General features: G+C 42.0%; 1 protein-coding gene across 4 annotated transcripts; it reads right to left on the minus strand.

Annotated features, from left to right (window-relative positions):
* Nucleotides 1–1,939: 1,939 nt before the first annotated feature.
* On the minus strand, nt 1,940–19,515 carry aff3 (AF4/FMR2 family, member 3). 4 transcript variants are annotated; one of them, XM_042426142.1, is made up of 20 exons: nt 18,805–19,515; nt 17,647–17,865; nt 15,717–15,761; nt 12,100–12,174; nt 11,972–12,005; nt 11,792–11,849; nt 10,733–10,784; nt 10,302–10,336; nt 9,907–10,090; nt 6,354–8,342; nt 6,112–6,239; nt 5,839–6,001; nt 5,644–5,747; nt 5,418–5,481; nt 4,211–4,347; nt 4,038–4,109; nt 3,825–3,918; nt 3,619–3,668; nt 3,299–3,504; nt 1,940–3,183 (listed from the first exon to the last, which is right to left on the minus strand). In XM_042426142.1, exons 2-20 carry the CDS (start codon nt 17,716–17,718, stop codon nt 3,062–3,064), a joined length of 3,684 nt encoding a protein of 1,227 aa, XP_042282076.1. In that variant the 5' UTR covers nt 17,719–17,865; nt 18,805–19,515; the 3' UTR covers nt 1,940–3,061. The 4 variants fall into 4 exon arrangements, with proteins under 4 accessions (XP_042282076.1, XP_042282075.1, XP_042282077.1 ...); XM_042426141.1 differs by lacking the exon at nt 18,805–19,515 and having other exon boundaries at nt 17,647–18,323; XM_042426143.1 differs by lacking the exons at nt 17,647–17,865; nt 18,805–19,515 and adding an exon at nt 16,868–17,175.
* Nucleotides 19,516–19,623: the final 108 nt, after the last annotated feature.

Here is a 19,623-nt window from a genome sequence, read left to right on the forward strand (position 1 = left end):
ACCTACACCAGCCACGTTTCAGCAAGCAAACTAATAATTAATGATTACAATTAAAATTTAAAACAGGACTTAAGTTTGTTTATTTTTGTACTTATTTCAAAAAACCGCTCAACTTCCGTTTTCCCTCTAGTTTTTATCCAGCTTGACCCAGCTCATCCCCGGCTTCATGTTTTTAGCTTGAAGTTGTGCTGTAGTGCTGCCACTATGCGGGGAACCGAAGTATGTCACCTGAGATAGCTCCTGAAGGTTCACTGTGAGACTTTCACACCAATATACCCAATAGCATGGACACGAACAGGTGAACTGTTTGATATTACCTCGTACCTGCTGGTTATTATCACACACTCTGACAAAGCAGATTCACCTTTAAAACAACAGTCTCTGTGGTTCAAATCAGGGTGTCTTCACACTGCCTGCTTCCCTACAGTAGACAGTCGATGAAGCTGTCTGGGGTTTTCTTCTGGTGTGTGTGTGTGTGTGTGTGTGTGTGTGTGTGTGTGTGTGTGTGTGTGTGTGTGTGTGTGTGTGTGTGTGTGTGTGTGCGCTGTCTGGTTCAGAGCGCGGTTGTCCTCATACGGCCCGGCACACGATGCACTACGGCCGCGACGCAGAGGATCGTGCAGGGGAGCCAGCAGCGTGACGACGGCAGGCTGTGCACATGGTGGTCCCCTAAGACATGCAATAATAATCTGTAAGTAGCCTATAAGGGGGAAAAATTATGCACATTTCAGCTCAGAGAATTGATTAAATTATTATGGTACGTGAAATAAGATCAGATGAATAATGAGCCAACATCAGAAAAGACCAGAAACATGATGCAACCCCAGTCACAAAGTCTCCACGTTGTCTCTAACAGCTTGTCAGCGACTGATTTGTAATTTGACATGTGACCTATCTGCTTTCTGAGGGCATGAAAAGGTTGATTGATATACTTGACCGCCCCCTTTCAAATATATTGGCTTTTGTTTACACCTTCCTATATGGCATAAAGTAGGTCACAGTCTAGAGGAAAGATACAAATATCTACTCAGGCTCTGGATTAGTTTCCACAGAATCAAAAAAAGAAAGCAGGATGCTACCTAAGGCTTGTCGTGTCCTGAAGAGTCCCCTTATTGGTTGTTCTCTGTTGCTATGGTAACCAGACATCGGATGCTGAGGTTTCATGCGTGACTTCTGTGTAGGTGCAGCTGGAAGTGGTGGCAGTGATGGAGAGTCTGAAAGTATGTGTGTACCAGGTATTACTCATGTTGTGGAGACATAAATCTGTACACAGAGTCCCCACAATGTGACTCCCTTTTTGGGGACAAAGAACAAGTCCCCATAACGTAAATCATTACATTTTAGATTGAGAAGTTTAGGGTAAGTCTCCAGGAAATGAATGTAATGAATGTAACACATGGTTGATTAAAAAAGTGCCTTGTCAACAACATTATGATCAATATAATGAAATAAAAAAGAAATAAAAAGACTGATGCTTGGTGGCTTTTCACCAGAATTGATGGGTGAGTATTAAAGTTGGACACTAGTTATATATGTACTGTATGTGTGTGCGTGTATATGTGTGTGTATATACAATGGTAAAAGTAAAAGTCTGAATGGGAAAGTGGTCTCCTCTACTACTTATTTTTTTCCCTGCACAGTGATTTCATTGTGTCCTGCAGTATTGTAGGTATAAGGAGGCATGTTACAATATGTTATACTCTTATTTGAATAAGTGTATATTGCAATGTGAAGGTGGTTTAAATTAGCCAAACTTCTAAACAATAGCTATTTAGATATGTCATTGTTTCCAGCCTCAGGAGAAAACGTTTTGCATAGTACAAGTGGTGAAGACCAGGTTCACTGCAGGCACTGGAGGACATGGGATCACTTCTTATTTGGGGTCTCCTTGTCCATCTTGTTCACAAATGAATATTATACAAACGTGACAGTAGTCAGTGTACACCTATATTTGTAAAATGTCACCCTTTCATGAGGTAAAACACCTTTTTTAGTCTGATAGCTGGCATCCAGGTGGTTTTGAGAGAGTTTTAAACATTTCATTTCAACATCCACAGAGGACTTGTAATCATTCAGTTGTTGTTGAGGTTAAAATTATAAAAAAATAAAAATGACCAAAATTGGACATATAAGGTTAACACCTTGATAGCGATGCTACGTTTCCTGTGCCACTCATCATGCTCTGTAGAACTACGTCTTCATCTCGAGATGTGTCTTCTCTTAGTCTATGCTGCCTGGTATGAAATGCACTATAATACAAGCTGGAAATGAAAAAGCAAACAATAAAACTCTTCAAGGGATCTTCAAGAGGATTTCTGACCTCTTTAACTTCTTTCAACTTCAATCACACAATCCCACACTCAAAGCAAGGACAAAAACACAAAATGGGACCTGGAATGTTGGCAACTAGACCCACACAATTAATTCTCTTGTATTTTTCTCTTTTTTTCTAAAAACAGATAATCCATCAAATATTGCACAGTAAAAACACATAAAAGTAAAAATATTAGAGATCTAAAAATTAAGTCATTAAAAACTTCCTTAGAAAAAGATGCAGACAAGCTTTCAACTTCGGAGAAAGTGGTACATGATTGGTCAGTCTTTCAGCATCGTCTCCTGTTTTGGCCCCAGTGAAACAGCACGCTGGATCATGATTGTTTCCAAAGTATGAAAAAGGCTTGTGTGAGTCATATTTCTGTCACAATGGGACATTTGGCAAATGATAACTTCAAATCCACAGTGCACACAACTCTCTAGTTTAATCCAATGGTGGAATAGGAAGAAGGTGCATGTTCATCTATGAGAAGTCCAAAGATTGCTTCATTTTCTCTGATAAAATGACCATACAGGCAGGGTCGTGGTTTAGAAGGCTTTGCACACAGTAAGACCTGGAAGCCGAGAACCCCACCATCCTATAAGGATGACAGATGTCAGACTCCAAAGGATTTCATCCATCTGCATTTCACGCAGCACAGTAGGTATCAGTGCTATCCTGTCAGCTGCGTAGAGATGATCCAGGGCTTCGTCTCTTCTAAGTGAGGCCTGGAGATCTAGTTGATGTTTAGTTAAGTTTGGCACTAATGCGTATCCACTGGAGAGCCTGTCTGGTATACTGGACTGCATGAGCAATGCTACTGTGAAGCGTAAGTGGCCCAGACAAAGTATTCAAGTAGTTGAAGAACTCTATTGAGAAAGAAAGACAGTGCACTTAAAACTTGTTTGCCAGCAGTGTTAAAGCAGATATACATTTGATACACGTCATTTAATTGTGGCTCTGAGAACCCTCACACTTCCTTACCTTTACTCTCCTTTGATAGGTTGTCTGCCACCTCCCAGTACTCATAACTGTACAGGACACTGTTAGTAATGTTCAGGTGATTTGCTGCCATCTGGTGGATACGTTGGGGAATGCTTATGAGAGAGGGGGAGGTGTTGCCCCCATGTGAACCCCGTCTGAGGTGTTTGGCATTGGGTGAAAGTGAAGAAGGGGGTCCTCCGATATCCCTGGGAATGGAAACACGTACAACAAAGCAATGGCAATCAATTCAGTTTCAGTGGCTGGAATGAATGCAAGTAATTAAACAAAAAGCCTATAATACAAAGTTATTATCCACCTACTTCCCAGTGTCATTCCAACCGGGTGGTGTTGTAGGCACTTTGGGAGAACTCTGTAATGATACCAAAAGCAAAGCTAAAAGTCATCCAAATCCAGATGTTTACATTCAACCAAACACTTTCCAGAAATTGAAAAAAAAGTCTTATCAGATTTTTGTAACCATGTCTCTATGTACATGCAAAATCAGGCTTGTTGTTTCTTGATATACCTTAAAGTAGTCCAGCAGTACTTTGGAGTATTTCAGTGCATGGTCCTTCTTTAAACGAAACATCTGCCAGTAAAGGAGGGCAAGGCATCGGAAACTGTGGACACACACAAACCCAAGTAAAAGAGACTCAGACGTACCACAAATCATCCTCAAAATGCAGGTCCTTCAGCGTGATGATAGATGTGGCATAAACAAAGGAGATGACATACGCACCACAGAACCGCCAGCTGTTTGTCTTCCTGTCTGGCCCCAGGGCCGGAGTGGCTCTTTAGCCTCATTGCGTACCTTAAGACACAGGACTATTAACAATGGAGCTGCAGTTCATGTAGATGTACATGTGTGGGTGTATGGGTGTGTTTTCCTTGTGCTTTGAATGTGTAATTCACCTTATAAGCTCCACTGTCTCTGAGTACATGGTATAGGGAGACTTTGCCTCAAGTGGCCCTTCCTCCATTGCTTTCCCGCATTCCATGAAAGAGAGAGCAGCGTCTACGTAATTCACAGCCTTCCCCAGCTTGTCCACCTGGAGAAAAGACATCCAACATAGGCAAAGATGGGAGACAATAATGGAAAAATAGTAAAGATTAAATAAATTCTCAATTTTGGAAATATGCTTGTTTAATGTCTTTAACAAATGGAAGTTTATTTCAACTAAGTATCTTCAGTAAAGTTTGTCCAGGATCCAAAGCCTGATAAAGTTTTACTAAAGTTCTTTGAGAAATTTAAAATGTTGTACAAAGTGAAGAGGTTGTGATATGTTGCACAACAAGCTAGTGAAGCTCTGTAAACAGAACCGTGTTCCTGTATGCACAGTGGTGTCTGCCAGAACTACACTCCAGAGACTGAAAACGTGAATGCTCTTATTCCTCCTTGGAGCCATTTCTAAAGAAAATCACGTGTCCAAACTCTTTGTGGAACATGTCAGCCAGTGCAACAGTGCTGCCCACTGAGGTATTTTTAATAGTTTTTGGACAACGGAGGCCTATGACACAGAGGAATACGATAAATCAGGCTTTGGATACACACACAATACAATAATCAGTAGATCAATTCATTGTTGGTTTGGCTCTGCACATGAGATTTGCTGACAATAAGACAAATATAGAAAATCAGCAGCCATATCCTTTAAAACAAAAACTGGACACAGGAAACAGCTAACCTAAGTCTGTCAAAGGTGCCTTCTAACAACTTTGTTGCACCACTCTCCTCTTGTTCTCCTCTCAGTGTATGTTAAGTCCACTGCCCTAGCCTATGGCAGGCCAGGGCTGTAGAAAGCACAGTCTGTGGAAATATTATGCTGGTTTCACCCCAGGCTAATTTTTTATAATTCCGAGCAGGCAGCAGACATCTTTACTGTCAAGAAAATACTTTTTATAGATACAACCCGCTTTATTTTGAGTTGGGAACATGTGACTGAATCACAGAGTAACCTCCGGAGTCAAATGCTGTATATGAATACAGTTTTGTTTGCTTGCTTATGAATGAGATTAAACTGATATCAAAGTCTCATGTAAGCAAACAATTGTGTTTCCGCCAAATCTCAATTTTCTGTCACTAATGACATTTTTTGTCACTCAAAGATCACAGACTCACCATTGCATCTGCACGGTGCTTCATCCGTTTGGCTTCATGTAAGTAGTACTCAGCATGGTGGTGGCTAAAAGGACGAACAGAAACACAGAAGAAGAAAGAGCAGCACAGTCAGTGTTTGATGTCATCAGCATGTCATAATACCCATATGTCTGTTTATCTATCCAACAACAAACAGTGTGGGCTGTGCAGTGATGCACTGTCTGATGCACTATGTATGATTACTCACGTTTCATGGTTTGGCATTGTCCCCCTGTGTCCTGCAGGGCCCCAGGACTCAGACGGTGGCTGGGGCTGTCCTGACACCTTCACACATTCCACTTCCATCTTAGGCTGAGTGTACAGGTCAAAAACAGCAGAAATAAACCAAAAGGCAGCAAGTAAAGGGGTTGGGATGGTTTAAACGCATATCTTTTGGTATTACCTTTACAGAAGAATCTCTGTTCTTGTCTTTGTTCTTGTGAGTGTTGACATGATGCACATCAGTATTCTTTGTTTTGGAAGGCGGCTTGGTGGACTCGGGGCTGACGGACAGTGGAGACAGGGGTGACAGTGGCCTTTTGCTGTCCAAGTACTCCTCCAAGTACCTGGAAGCACAAACACACATAAACATTCAAACAGAAATACACATATTTGTGCTTACGGTATGATTGTGTGTATGTGAAGAAAACGAACAGTGTGTATGGTGTTTTCTTACCCATTGTGTGTGGTCACAGTCGAAAAGTTGTTCTCAGTTGCATGAAATGAAGACTCTGTGTGGCCTGAGAGGTCATTTGTACAAGGAATACTCCTCTTGCTTTCTCTGTGTGACACACCATTCTCCGGCTGCTTATACATACACACACAAACACACACACACAAACACACATAAATGCATGGTTTGTACAAACCACACATCACATTTAAAAGAGAAGAAAAGTAAATATTCATTTTGTCTACCTTGCGTTTCCTTTTGCCATCCTTCGTCACAGTGTCCGGCGTGAACAGGTGTTTCATAGCCTCTCTTTGCTTGTCCTTGCTGGACGAAGAAGAGGGTTTTTTAACAGGGGAATTGGTAGTGCTGTCTGGGACCCTTTTAAGGAGACAGAGGTCTATCTGCACCACCAGATTTCTCAGCCCACGCTGGGAGGACGCTGTGGACTTTTCACCTCGCCCAAATGGGACCAGGGTGTAAAGTTTCGGCCTCCCCTCACTTTGCTGTCCCTCACTTGGATTTCCTGAAGTGGGTCCCTTAGGGTGCACTGCCTTCGGTTTGTTGGCGTCAGGTCTGCCTGGGCCTCGTTGGCCTCTCTTGGTGAGTCTCTTGTGGGAGGTAGAGTCTGCAGGAACTTTGGTGATTTGGGCTGGATATTCAGATTCTGAATCTGAAGAGGAAGAGGCAGAGGATGAGGAGGATGGTGTATGAGGAGTAGAGGTACGTGAAGGTGGAGGTGAAGGGTCTGGGTGTGACTCTTTCTCTTCACTTCTCCCTCCCTTTTTTGTCCTGCCTGGGTGTTGTGAGTTGTCTTGAAGGCGGTGTCGCTCGACGCTGGTAGGCAGTCTCTGTTTGGCCTGGACTGTTTGCCATTCGCGTCTATGTTGCTGGTCCCTACTCCTCCTGTTTTCCCCTCTTTCTGTCTCCTCTCTCCTCCTCTGCCTCTCTTTTGCTCCCTCCTCCTCCTCCTCTTCCTCGTCCTCTTCTGTTGAACTCTGGATCCAGGGACGTCTCAGTAGCTGCTCCTCCGCCAGCCTCCTGTCTTCCTTTCTCTCCTGTTTCCCTTGTTGGGTTTCCCTATGTCTGTCCTCTTTTCTCTCGTGTTTTCTCCCCTCTGCTTGGGTGAGATGAGCTTCTCTATGGTCTGCCTCCCGTTCCTTGGACTGAGGTTTCTTCTGTGATGTTTTGCTATGATTAACATGCACAGGAGTTGGGGCTATAGCCCTAGGTTTTAGGCTAGGACTGGCTCTAGAGTTCGACCCAGTAATAGAATTACTGGCAGCTTTAGAGGTAGATTGGGGATTAGAACTGTGACCAGCGTTGGTTTCACGACTAGTGGGAGTTAAATGCTTTGCTCTTGTGGGGCTATGTTGTGACCTAGGTTGAACTAAAGGCCGGGACTTTTGTTTGGAGTTGCTCGAATTGAAATTTTGTTCAAAATGTGATGTGTGTTTGGCTTTGGGAGCCTCAGCAAGTTGTTTAGAGCTTGGATGAATATTAGGCTTGGGTCTAGATTTGTGGCTGTGATTATCATTAGAGTTCAAAACTGCAGAGGCCTTGGATTTGTTTTGGCTTTTGTCTTGTTCTTGTGTGGGTCTAGACTTGGGCCTGTGAGGATGAGGTGGCTGAGGATGAGTACTATTCGTGGGCTTGCTCTTGGCGTCGGTGTTAGGCAACTGGGCAAACCATGACCTAATTTTCTTCCTGTGGGGAGTACTTGTTAGACTAGGTTGTGTTTGGCTCAGCTGATGATGACGTTGAACCTCGGAGTAGTGATGAACCCTGGAGGGAGGTAAGATGGGACTTGGGCTTCTTGGAGGGTCTCTGGCCACAGGTATGGGGCTAGGGCTACGGCTAGCTCTCGGGCTCCCACACGGACTGGGGCAAACACTTGGAATTGGACTGAGGATCAGACTGGGCCTTGGGCTAGGGCTGGGACTTGGACAGGTGCTGGGGAATGGGCTGGGGCTGGGGCAAAAGCTGTACCCTGGGCTCGGTAAGGGGCTGTTGTTGTGGCTGTAATTAAACTGTGGGCTGGGAATGGGGCTTTGGCTAGGGCTGTATTCTTGATTGCTGTCCCAGCACCTAGCTGGAGACGGGGCTCGCTGGGTTTGTGGAGAGGGCAGGCGTCCTGGAATGCTCTGGGTGGGATAACACTCACTGATGGCAGATTTTTTCCGGGACTTCTGCAGCCACTTATCCAACTGCCACTGGGCAGCAGAGGGGTGATTGGTCTGAGGGAAGCACAGAGACACATGACAGGTATTAATCTATTACACTGGATTAATTTAAAATGAATATCAGAAAATTGTGAGAGCTTTACACTTACACATTCATTCATAAACAGTACTAGCTGAGAAATAGAGCTAAGCACATAGTACAGTGTTATATTTAACTATGTGAGGAATGACACATATCTCAAACAATTGTGCACATACCACAACATTTGCACATTCCAATACAACCACTTTAAATGCACTACATTCACTGCACATTACGGACACCTCACTGACTTAGCTGCTCTAAAAACTATTCAAACTCCAAATGGCAAACCTGGATTATGACTCATGTCTAAAAAATGTTAGTTCTATAAAATTCCAACATTCCAACAGCCTACTTACTATATGGTCTGACTCCTGTTGCTATAGTCCACATCTGTGCTTACAGTAGCTCAACCCCCATCCAATTACGCCAAATGACTCACTTAATGTTTGCTTAACAACTGGCCCTGTAACCATAAGAATCAGGAGAACACGAGAGAGAGAGAGAAGGAGGTTTTACTCAGATTGAAACAACGAAGAGGATACTCACGGCTGGAGAGCGAACTTCCTTCCTACTCCCTCTTTCTCTGTCTCACCTTCTAGTTTTCGCTCTTAGCTGACCAGAGCTAAATTAAACCTCCACTCCTCAAGTCAAACAGTGAACCCCCCGCCCCACATCCCTCGCCCTCTTTCCAGAGAAGACACTGCATCTCTTGTACCGTCTCGGCTGCCCTCCCTCCTTCTTTTCTGTCCCTCCCTCTCTCTCTCCCTCCTTCTTCCTACCTGGAACTCTGGATTTGCTGCTTCCACAAATCCAACCCCCGTCTCTTTCTTGGGAGACACTCAAACACTCCATGTAAATGAAAAACACATGGTGTACACCAACTACCACCCCCCACGCCCACCCCCACCCCCAAATACACACTCCACTCCCTCCTTCTCTATAGGGGCCCAATATAGTGCATGTTTAGTAATACAGTCTACAGGCCCTTCCATTCATAAAAGAGGAGCAGGTTTCCCCTTCATTCCCCACATAGCACAAGTCTCAAACCAACCCCCACAATGCCCCACTCCTCCAAGTGCCCATCATACCTACCATGCTCTACACCTCAGTGCTAAGTCACACATTCAATATTTATCTGAGATAATGAAATATAAGTAGTCCATATTCTCATCTGCACTCTTGTAATTAAAGAGAAGGTAAGTCTAATTGTAGATGTCAACATGGACTCTAGTCTTGATGACTTCCACCTCCTGAGGGCTTTCCTCTTTAAGACTCGGCCGGTTGACATGACACCCAGGCACTAATTCCCAAAGCTACCTCTTGCCCTCATCCCCCCACCCATCCTCCTCTCCAACTCACATGCATTCCTTATTCTTCTGTCCCTCCCCACACCTGCCGTCAACTGCCTCGAGGCCACCACTCCCTGTGGAGGATTCGCCCGGCAGGCATACAACCAGAGGGAGAGACAGACAAGCCAGACATGGACAGGGCAGACAGAAAGCAGAAGAAGAGGCTGTGGCTCAGCATTGGTACCTCCTTGTTGTCACACGGGGGCTGCGTGTTGGCAGGCGACGTAGGATCTGGTTGAGCTTCTGGGCTGGAGCTCCGGGAATGAAGGCTACTGCTGACCGACCCAGCAGTGGAGTCTGAGCCTGAAGAGTCCGAGCTGGAATGTCTCACCCGCCTGCCATGTGTGTGCGCTCGCTGCGCTGACAGGCTGTCAGTCAGCATACACACAAACACCAAAGAGGGGTCAGCATATGTACACAGCCAAGTGGAACACACACACACATACACACATAGTCAGACAAACTGTAGTTATTCACAGCACACACAGATAAACATTAGTGTACAGACAAACTAACACATGCAAAAACATTCCAAGCTCATATCCACAATATGCACACAAGATATATGTATTTAATTACCTGTGTCCATCCCAGGTTGCTGACTCATCAGTTGCCTTCGGGGGCACAAAACAAAAAATACAGAAACTTATCATCCACAGCAGCAGCTCAGTGAACAACTTCTTATAGTGGATGTGTTACCTCTGCTGCTTGACATCTTATTATAATTAGTAGCAAAAAAGGAAACAATTCTTAACTGATTGCCAATTGTGCCAACCTGCACGTGTGTGTGTGTGTGTGTGTGTGTGTGTGTGTGCACTTCACTTAACACTACCAGAAAAACAGGCATTTATCAGCATGAGTTGCCAAACACTACAGTCATAGTCTCTGTTTTGATTTCCCTTACACTTTCTCTTTCTCTCATGCTCTCTCCCACTGTCTGTCACTAAGATGTATTCAGCTGAGGCCAGAACTACTAATAAAGCGATGAAAGATGCGTAGAGGTCACCTACCCTTTGGGTGTCATCCTCATCACTGCTCAGCTGCAGGTCATCAGCAAGCATGCTGGGAACAAACAAATAGCCAGAAAATGACATCCTGTTGTACATTTAATCAATAGGACTTAGTTTGTCTTGACAGTGTCCTTTTTATCATTATCAACCACCACACTAAAATAACAAATAATGTATGATGATAGTGTAATTAGGCTTTTCATTTCACAAAACGTTGCCAGTCTCTTCTACAGTATGATTATTTTTATATAATCTTCTACACATTATACCAAAAGTTATATTTACACACCTAATCCACAAATATATTATTTATTGTATCGTATTATATTGTAGGACACGGTTCATCTGGACCTCCGATAAAACTCGCTAACCAGTTATATTTTAAAAACAAAGATGACTGAATTCTCAAAGCCGTAACTAATTTTGCATCTAAGCTATTAAAATGACCCACAAGGTAATAATAACCCAAAATCAACAATTCTGAAATAAACAGTGACATTTTAATCAAACTCTCATGTCTTGTTTGGAATAAGATTCTCAATGGACTGTACTGCATTGATTGCTCTATTGTTTTTACTTTTAAATAGGTTGCAAAAAGTACTCAATATTTGTGGAAAAATAAACTTCATCCAAATATTTTGCACAAACTGCTGTGTTACATAACAGAAGCTGTGTGATAATGTGAGACACACATTTGGGCTTACGCCACTTACCATATGTTTCACATTAAAAAGAGGATGTAAACAGTTAACAAACAGGAGCTCATCGGTCTCCACTGACAGCTTTCAAGAATGTCAACTGACCTTTGACCTCTCCTATGTTATGTAGCCTGAAACACTCAAACTGTTAGCTCTGCTGACTGACCGTATATTCCTGCCTCCTTTAACTCGTCATTAAAGCCTTTCCTTGTGGTTGCACAGAAGAGGATGTTCATGATTTGTCAATATTACAGAAGTTGCTTAGAAGTTTTGTGTTTGATTTTATTGTCTGTGTGCGTGCCACAGCCATAGCTCAGGTTTAATGATCTTCGGTGGATCATGTTTCCTCATGTCCACTTACGATTTGTGAGGCGCCACGTGAGGGTGACGGGTCATTCGTAGTGGAACATCCCCCCGACCTAATGGAGAGAGAAAGAAAGGAAACATATTAAAAAACAAACAAAAATAACATATTAATAGAGAACCACTTATAAATGATTGCACATATCACATGTAAACATATTAGTCAGTGAACACGTACTTTGCCTTTGTTGTGTAGTCAGCTGTTTTCCATCCTTGGGAAAGAGGGAGACCAAAAAATATGGATTAAAAATCTACATAATGAATAATCATCAAAGATAAAGAGCAAATACACACACACACACATACCTTAAGGTTGTAGAGGATTCGTTGGGTCTGGTCACCCCCTAAGGCTTGCTGGGACGGCCAGGACTGAGTCATGTCCTGTATAACAGAAGGCGGGGTCAGAGGTGAATCGTGAGAGGTCACTGTGATTGATGGTCTTCACATACAGACACCACAGGTATCCTAAATCTGTCATTAGAACATATTTCACTCTTTCATTTAGAAGTAACGTATCTCTCCCGTTTCCACACATACAGCGGAGCGCAGAGAGCCTCACATGACAGCTGAGTCTTGTTATCAGCACTGTTCCTGCCCACCAAGGAGAGTGTATTTGCTTGGTGTGAATATGGATTAGTCTAGTATGTTACATGCTTGGTGTGTGAGTGTGTACTTTGCAGTGATGTCAAGATTTCTGTGATACCATTTTGTGTAGATCCTTTCCAGATATTTCAAGTATATGCTAAATCTAATTTTTCAATGTATCAAAACTCTTTTTTTGTGTATTTGTATGTGGTTATGGTTACTCGGTGAGTAATAATTTAAAGACTCTAGCCCTGCAGAGCAGCTACTGTATTGCTATATAAACAGGTGAATGCAACAAATTACACTGAATGAGTTGGCATGATTTTGCATTCCAGGAGGTTAAATCTGAGTATCACTATACTGTAGAGCTGCTGAGCTTTTCAAAGGTGGCAATCTCAAAGGTGTGCAGTCAGTGAACCAGAACACAAGACACCTCATCAAAACATTTGTTGCTTGTAAGGCAGCCCTGGGGAGATGAACATGGAAGACGGCAAGTAGCTCAGAACACAACAAGTAATCATCAGTCCCCAGTGGAACGGTTAAAATCATAGTACCGTTGTTGGGTACAAAAGCCAATCATGCAGCACATAATAGGGGTGGAAATTACAAATCACATTGCAGATTTGAATAGTTTGAACAATTAAACGCTTAAAGGAGCATACACCACAGTCAATGGTGTGACCATTGCTCAGACAAAATAAGCAATTTTAGGACATCACTTCATGCTTGTGTAATTTGTGATGTACATTGTGATTATTTTTGACATTGTACAGTCTAAAAGATTTGTGGATTGACAATAAAATAATCAATACATTACATTATGATAATTATTATTAGTTGTAACCACAATCACAATAAAAAAAAAAAGTTGTTCAAGTCTTGAACACACTGTGCAACTGCAGCACAATTTAGTTGACATGCACATAAACCAACACTTAAAGATCCCCTCCAGACATGTTTTACAAAGTATAGAAATACTCTGCTTTGAAAAATAATATGTGTCTGATATGGTCCCCCCCCCAAAAAAAAATGTTACCTTGTTGAAATCTTTAAAATGACATCTTCTCCTTCTCCCCCATTAAAAAAAATCCAAAATCTATGAATATGCAAATATGTTTAATTTCAAAAGTTTAACTGCTGCACACAAGATTCTCAGTGTTTGTGAACTGGAGGCTCCAAGTTTCCACATCACACTTGTGTAGGTTGCATACTGGACTACAATTGGCTTCCAGGCTAGTTGTGATGTCACAAATCATGTTTGCAGGTACTTGTCTTAAAGGTGAGCACAGAGAAACTTCCCACTTTCTGCAGATTAATGTGAGAACAGCCTTCTCATGTCAAACTCTGCACAGTGAAGTTCAAACATCCAAGTGAAGTAACAATAAAACAAAACACATTTTTGAGTGGAGGGGCAGTTTAACAATCCTGTAAAGTTGATACCATTTCACCTATAGGTCGTGCCACAGCAACATGATCATTTTTTATGGCCATAACTCTCTACTCATGAGTCTAACTCTCTTTTTTAGGGTTAGGGATAGGAGAGGATTTAGGTATTGTTCAAAAATCACGTCTGTCATCTTCCAATGAGCATGACTTTCTATTAAAATAACAAATTTAGCGGATTCGGCAGGCTTGGCAGAGGTATTCATGCTCTTAGTGCAGTATTTATCTAAAACATGATAAATGACTTCATATACTAATTACCAACAGGTAATTATTCCATATTTCAAATACATGCAGTTGATTACTGCTCACAGCTGAGTGACAGTGACTGCGTCTTTCTGTGCTTATGTGCACTTGTCACTGCTCGCTCTGAGCGAAGAGATGGAAGAGTCTGTGATGATTACAGATGATTATACACCTGGACTATTATGAAAATATGCCTCATTTCTTATTTGTTTTCTCTGCACGGCACTCAAGAGGAAACCTGCCACATGGAGAGAGCCCTGTATCCACAGTACACTGTCTTTGCTCCTGCTCTGATTATAATCTCTGCTGATTAGATTGCCTGCAGTCACACAGACAAACCAGGCCCTGTGGATGCTGACAAAATGACCTGATATTGTACCGTTCATATACTAGTTCAGTGTGATCTCAGCTGTGTCATAATGTAGAAGCACAGGGGGCTGCTGTGTGTGTGTGTGTCTAAGCGTATGTATGTGTGTAACAATCACTGGGCGAGGGAGGGAATGAGGTTGCTTGACTGCTGAAACAGTGAGCAAGCTCTGGAAAAGGTCATGTTTTATCAGTGCTGATGTCTGAGGATGAGTGGTGGACTGAGTACAGGTCAAGATGTGTAGTAACAGAGAGGGAACTGTTGAGGTCTAACAGGAATGGAATAGTTCAACATTTTGGGATAAATGCTTTTTCAAATTAATTGAGCAGATTGATACTAGTCCTAAAAGGGAGAGTGGTGTCAATCTTCTCATCTAACTGTTGGCAAAAGAACAAATAAGCATATGTCCCAAAATGCCACACTATTTTTTTTTAACTCTTATGGGAGAAGGTTCATTCCCAGTTTCATTCATTGCTTTCATAACATTTTTATGAACACTGACAGCTGACTCTAAAGGTTTTCTCTTCCTCTTCTCCTCCTCTCTTCCCATCCTCTACAGTAAGCCCTGGAGGGCATGTATTTCCTCTCTCTGCTCATCCTTTCACTTCATTATCTTTCCTCCCCAGTCACCAAGGACACAGCGCAAGCCCCCACTCTTTTCCTCCTCCAACAACAACAAGGCCTCCCAGGTGGAGCATTATGTGTTGCTATCTTCCTCCCATCCCACTCCATGTTCTGTATCTTTTTTCTTCTCTTTCGCTCCCTCTCTGTCCCACACAAGTGACAGGACGATGTTTAAAGATGATGTGTAGAAACCACAGGGCCACTGAGGATAGACTAAAATATCTGTGAGATGAGAGCTGAAAGGATTAGTCAATAAAATGATTATTGATATACCTGATTAATCGTTTATGACGTTTGTCAAGCAAAAACTCCAGACGGATCTGGTTCCACCTGTTCCAGTAGAAGGATTTGCTACTTTTCTCTGTTTTATATCATAAACTTGAACATCTTTGGGTTTTGGACTATTGGTCGGACAAAACAAGACATTTGAAGACAGAAAAAATAATCAACAGATTAATTGACAACGAAAATAACCGTTATTTACAGCCTTATGTGAAAAAGATGTAATCAAATGCGAATGCTTTAAAACATAGAAAACACCTACAGGAATAATGGATAATGGAGTAATTTACTTTGACTATTAATAATGATGAAAGAAAAAAACACCATAAACACCATAAAAGTCAAAGTAATACAAAAATCAAAAGTAAGTCCTCACCTCCAGAATATCTTTGGCACAGCTGTTGTGTTGGCTTCTTGTTACCTGTGTGAACAGAAGGATAAAGGTAATGATGAATGAGGAGAGAGTCAAAAGGAAGTTGAGACTTTCAGGTAATAAAAGTGAGTTTTGTGACACCCCACGAGTCCGTTTGAGTTTGAGCATCAAAATTACGGCAAAATTCAGATTCAGTGTACACTTTATGCAAACTAAAAAGCAAATGTGCCTGTAGATGCGCATTCATACATAGAGTAGCTACATACACTCATTCATTTTTGCGCCACTGCTTGCTCAGTCACCATCACAAAGACACGTACACACACGTATACGCACACACTACAAAAAAACACCTACTGCTCTCACGCTTCCCGCCTTTTTTGCAGTAATATACACAGCTCCATGCAGTATTTTCCTGAGACACTCACATGCACACCCGAATAGTAATGGTTTGAGTTGAGAGGAGCTTGATGCCCGTTAGTGACTCATATCTTAGAAATTACAGCTGCAGATGATCAGATGGATGCTAATTCTGTTGCAAGCAACTTTCTGTTTCCATTCATGTCAGGCAACCCCGTTCTCCCCCTACCGCATCTTTCTCTCCTTTTCACAATTCAAATTCATGGTATGTAAACTGACTACCGTGTTGCTCAAGCATTAAAGTAACGGACCAGTACTTTGCATTTCTCGCACTTCCCCAGCTGCGTGTAGGTGCTTCATTCGTGCACCAAGTGTTTCATTTTGAGTGTGAGTGAAATCAAACAATCTGCTAGTTGTAGATTGTAGCAAAAGATGTTTCACTCGGTTTCCTGTTTATAATTAGGCACAATAGTGTCATTATAGTTGTCTCCATTACTTTAAACTTTTCATCATTGTGAATTTCTGTATTTCTATGTGAACCTTATTTGCTGAACAAATACCATTAATACTGTCTTCCTACTTGGTTTTAGACATTTACTCTCCTTTATCTATTATATTCTATTTTCATTTCAGTGATTTGCTTCTTACTTCTACGTCCCACTTTGTCTTCTGTGCCATCTGTGCAGCATAAGTATGCACAGCAGAAAATGTGTGTGTAGTGCAGTGCGTGTGTGTGTGTATATGTGTGTGTGTGTGAGTGTGTGATACTGTCTCTTCTTGCATGCGTGACTCACTAAGGTCAGTGTCTGAGTGGCTGGAGTCTCTGCCTGCGGAGGGAAAACAGTGTGTGTGTGAAAACTGTCTGATTATTACAGCCAAAAGGCAGTTATGAGGCTGTAGGCACCCGATGAAAAACATAAACACGGACAGCCAGTATTTTACTCTCCCTGTGGTGGTGCACAGGCAAAAAAGGCCGGCTTCCTCAGTTTACACTAACAGGCCCATTAGTATGAATATTATCATGTGCAATGTGTTTCACACTTTCATACCCACAACGATCACAGGCTACAGCTCTGGTGCAATACCCCGATGAATGAAACCCCATGGGGCTAAACAAACCACAACCCAACATAACACCTGCAACAAGCAGCATGCAAGCCAACTAGACTATTCACCACCTGTTACATTCTTAAAGTATCTGTTATTTACTGAAGTTTTAGGCTCCACTTATACTATATATACTTTCTACTGTACTTCCATTTATCCAAATGAGAATGCATTTAAAGCAATTTGATTAAACCTGCAAACTAAATAATTATGAGGAACAATGCCTCTGCAGGAATTATCCCCTTATTTTATTTAGGTATTTAGTTGAATAATGGGTAATTCTTCATACAGATTACCTACAGCTTCTCTATGTACATATTTGTAATTTAAAATATTCCCTATTCTGTTGCAACAACATTTAAAGACTTACTCAAAAAACTACTGCCTCTGACCAATCCAGGCTTCATTTGAAATGATCACATAACTCATCATTCATTTTATAAGTATACTCTATACAACCTCTCACCTGAGAATATGCGCATCGGAGCAAAAAAGAGATAATGGAAAGTTTCCCTTTGCCACCGAGAACAGTAGGCATGGTTCCGGGATGGTCAGTGCTCTCCTCCGGTGTCCATACCAGTGAGTACTCGCGTTACGAGCAGCGGATGTGGTGCTCCTCCGCTCCGTAAGCGCTGACAGACCGGCTTCTCCGCTGTGGGGCTGCTGCTGGAGAGTCTGTCTGTCACTGAGGGAGACAGTGGGCGATGTAGGCGGGCCGGGAACGTCAGAGATGACACACACGCAGCTCACGCACCGACTGAGATCACGACTCAGAGTGGCCCTGTGGATGCTCGACACCGCCGCTGTGTTTATACTCTAAAATGCGTGTTTAGGATGTCATCCGGAGCTGCTAAACATACTGGCTGTAGTAAAGCTTTAAGACCTTACAGGGGCGAAGCTAGGGCCTGACCCAGCACATTCAGTCCCCTAGGCAGTCTTCCCCTGCCCCTCCATCCCTCACCAATATGAGTAATGTTTTTACTCATATTGGAGGTGGGCACTGTAGGACCACATCTTATTACATTACATTAGCTTACATTAGTTTGCTTAGCAATGTTACTTGTTTGTCTTTATCCATTCCTTTTTTCCATATGTGCACGGGTTGTCTATTTAAAATCGAGTATCATGTACAGTTTTTTTTGTTCAAAACGATTAACTAAATTAAATTAAATTAAATTAAATTAAATTAAATCCTAATTTAGTTGGTCAGTGTTTGTGTGAGATAACGTTAACCTTTTGATAGGGTTGGTGTGAGGTAACAGTAACGTAGTGTTACCAGCTGACCTGAGCTAATGCTTACCTTATACCACACACAATGGCTATAGCTCGCTACACTACACCAAAACTACTCTAACATTGTTCAATTTGAATTTCATGACACAACAAAAATGATGCAAATTACTGTATAGCTGAACTTGTGCTTTATATGTTTATAAAGCACAAGTTCCTGATGACAGTTTTGACTGAATGGCAATAAGGTTTATGTTGTTAGTTAATATCACACCCCCATGACCCCAGCACTGGCTAGCTTATGTTAGCTAGCTAGCAAGATTACATAATGCTAGCATGATTGATCCATTTGCTAAAATTGACAAAATCCATACTTAACATCAGAATTGCACACCTCTTTTTTTCTGGGTGCAATTTTGGTGCCCACCTCTGTCTGGCACCCTAGGCAGCTGCCTATGTCACCTACAGGAAGTGCCCCCTTGGGCAAAGTTATGAGTTAATGAGCCCCTAAACTTGCATTAATTGATTTTATTTGGCCAGTTCAGGGCAACATAGCACACAACAATCCAACAGACATGGGGTAACATAAGCATTCATTTGGAATTACATTTCTGGCCACCCAAAGAATGCAAATATCCTGTTAATTAAGAGATATGTTACTCTTTAAATGTAAAATGTGCCACTATTTTGGCTGTTTGATGATGGGCACGTAGTGTATAATGGGTTTATCAGAGGTTGTTTTTTTGCTGAAAACCTGGCCTATTACCATGTCTGGAAACAAGGTTGATGAGAGCTGAGAGAGTGAACCAAAACATTATAGTAGCCGCAAAACCAAACAATGTGACCTGAAAGATGTTAAAGTGATCCACACAGTCAGGTGATTGTTCTCTGTGGGTACATCACTATGAGCACTCCAGTTATTTTATCCATTGTTAATATAGATGATCAGAGTACCTTTAAAAAAATGTGACATCCACAGAAATGTGTGGAAAAGATTCATCAAGTAAAAGCTAACATTTAATACTGGAACAGATTTTTTTCAAATGGAAAAAATATATTGTAAAGAAAGGTTTACAAGGTGACAAGTTAGGTGCCGAAACTTAGAGTATCAGATATAAACAGACCAAATTAAACATACAACATTGTAATATGTCAATGGTAAGCCTTTCACTACATCTCAGCTAAGTCAAACACCTGGTAAGTCTTGTTATTA

Source organism: Thunnus maccoyii, chromosome 11, assembly GCF_910596095.1.
Source record: "Thunnus maccoyii chromosome 11, fThuMac1.1, whole genome shotgun sequence".
In the NCBI taxonomy this organism is placed as follows: domain Eukaryota; kingdom Metazoa; phylum Chordata; class Actinopteri; order Scombriformes; family Scombridae; genus Thunnus; species Thunnus maccoyii.

What these genes read in the sequence shown, in the direction of transcription:
- aff3 (XM_042426140.1), bottom strand. Translation starts at nt 15,956, where the DNA reads ATGCGCATCTACAGGCACATTTGCTTTTTAGTTTGCATAAAGTGTACA. An exon ending in ACTGTGACCACACACAATGG is followed by an intron (nt 6,002 to 6,111) that starts GTAAGAAAACAC and finishes TTGTGCTTCCAG; the next exon opens with GTACTTGGAGGAGTACTTGG. An exon ending in AAACAGCTGGCGGTTCTGTG is followed by an intron (nt 3,919 to 4,037) that starts GTGCGTATGTCA and finishes GTGTGTCCACAG; the next exon opens with TTTCCGATGCCTTGCCCTCC.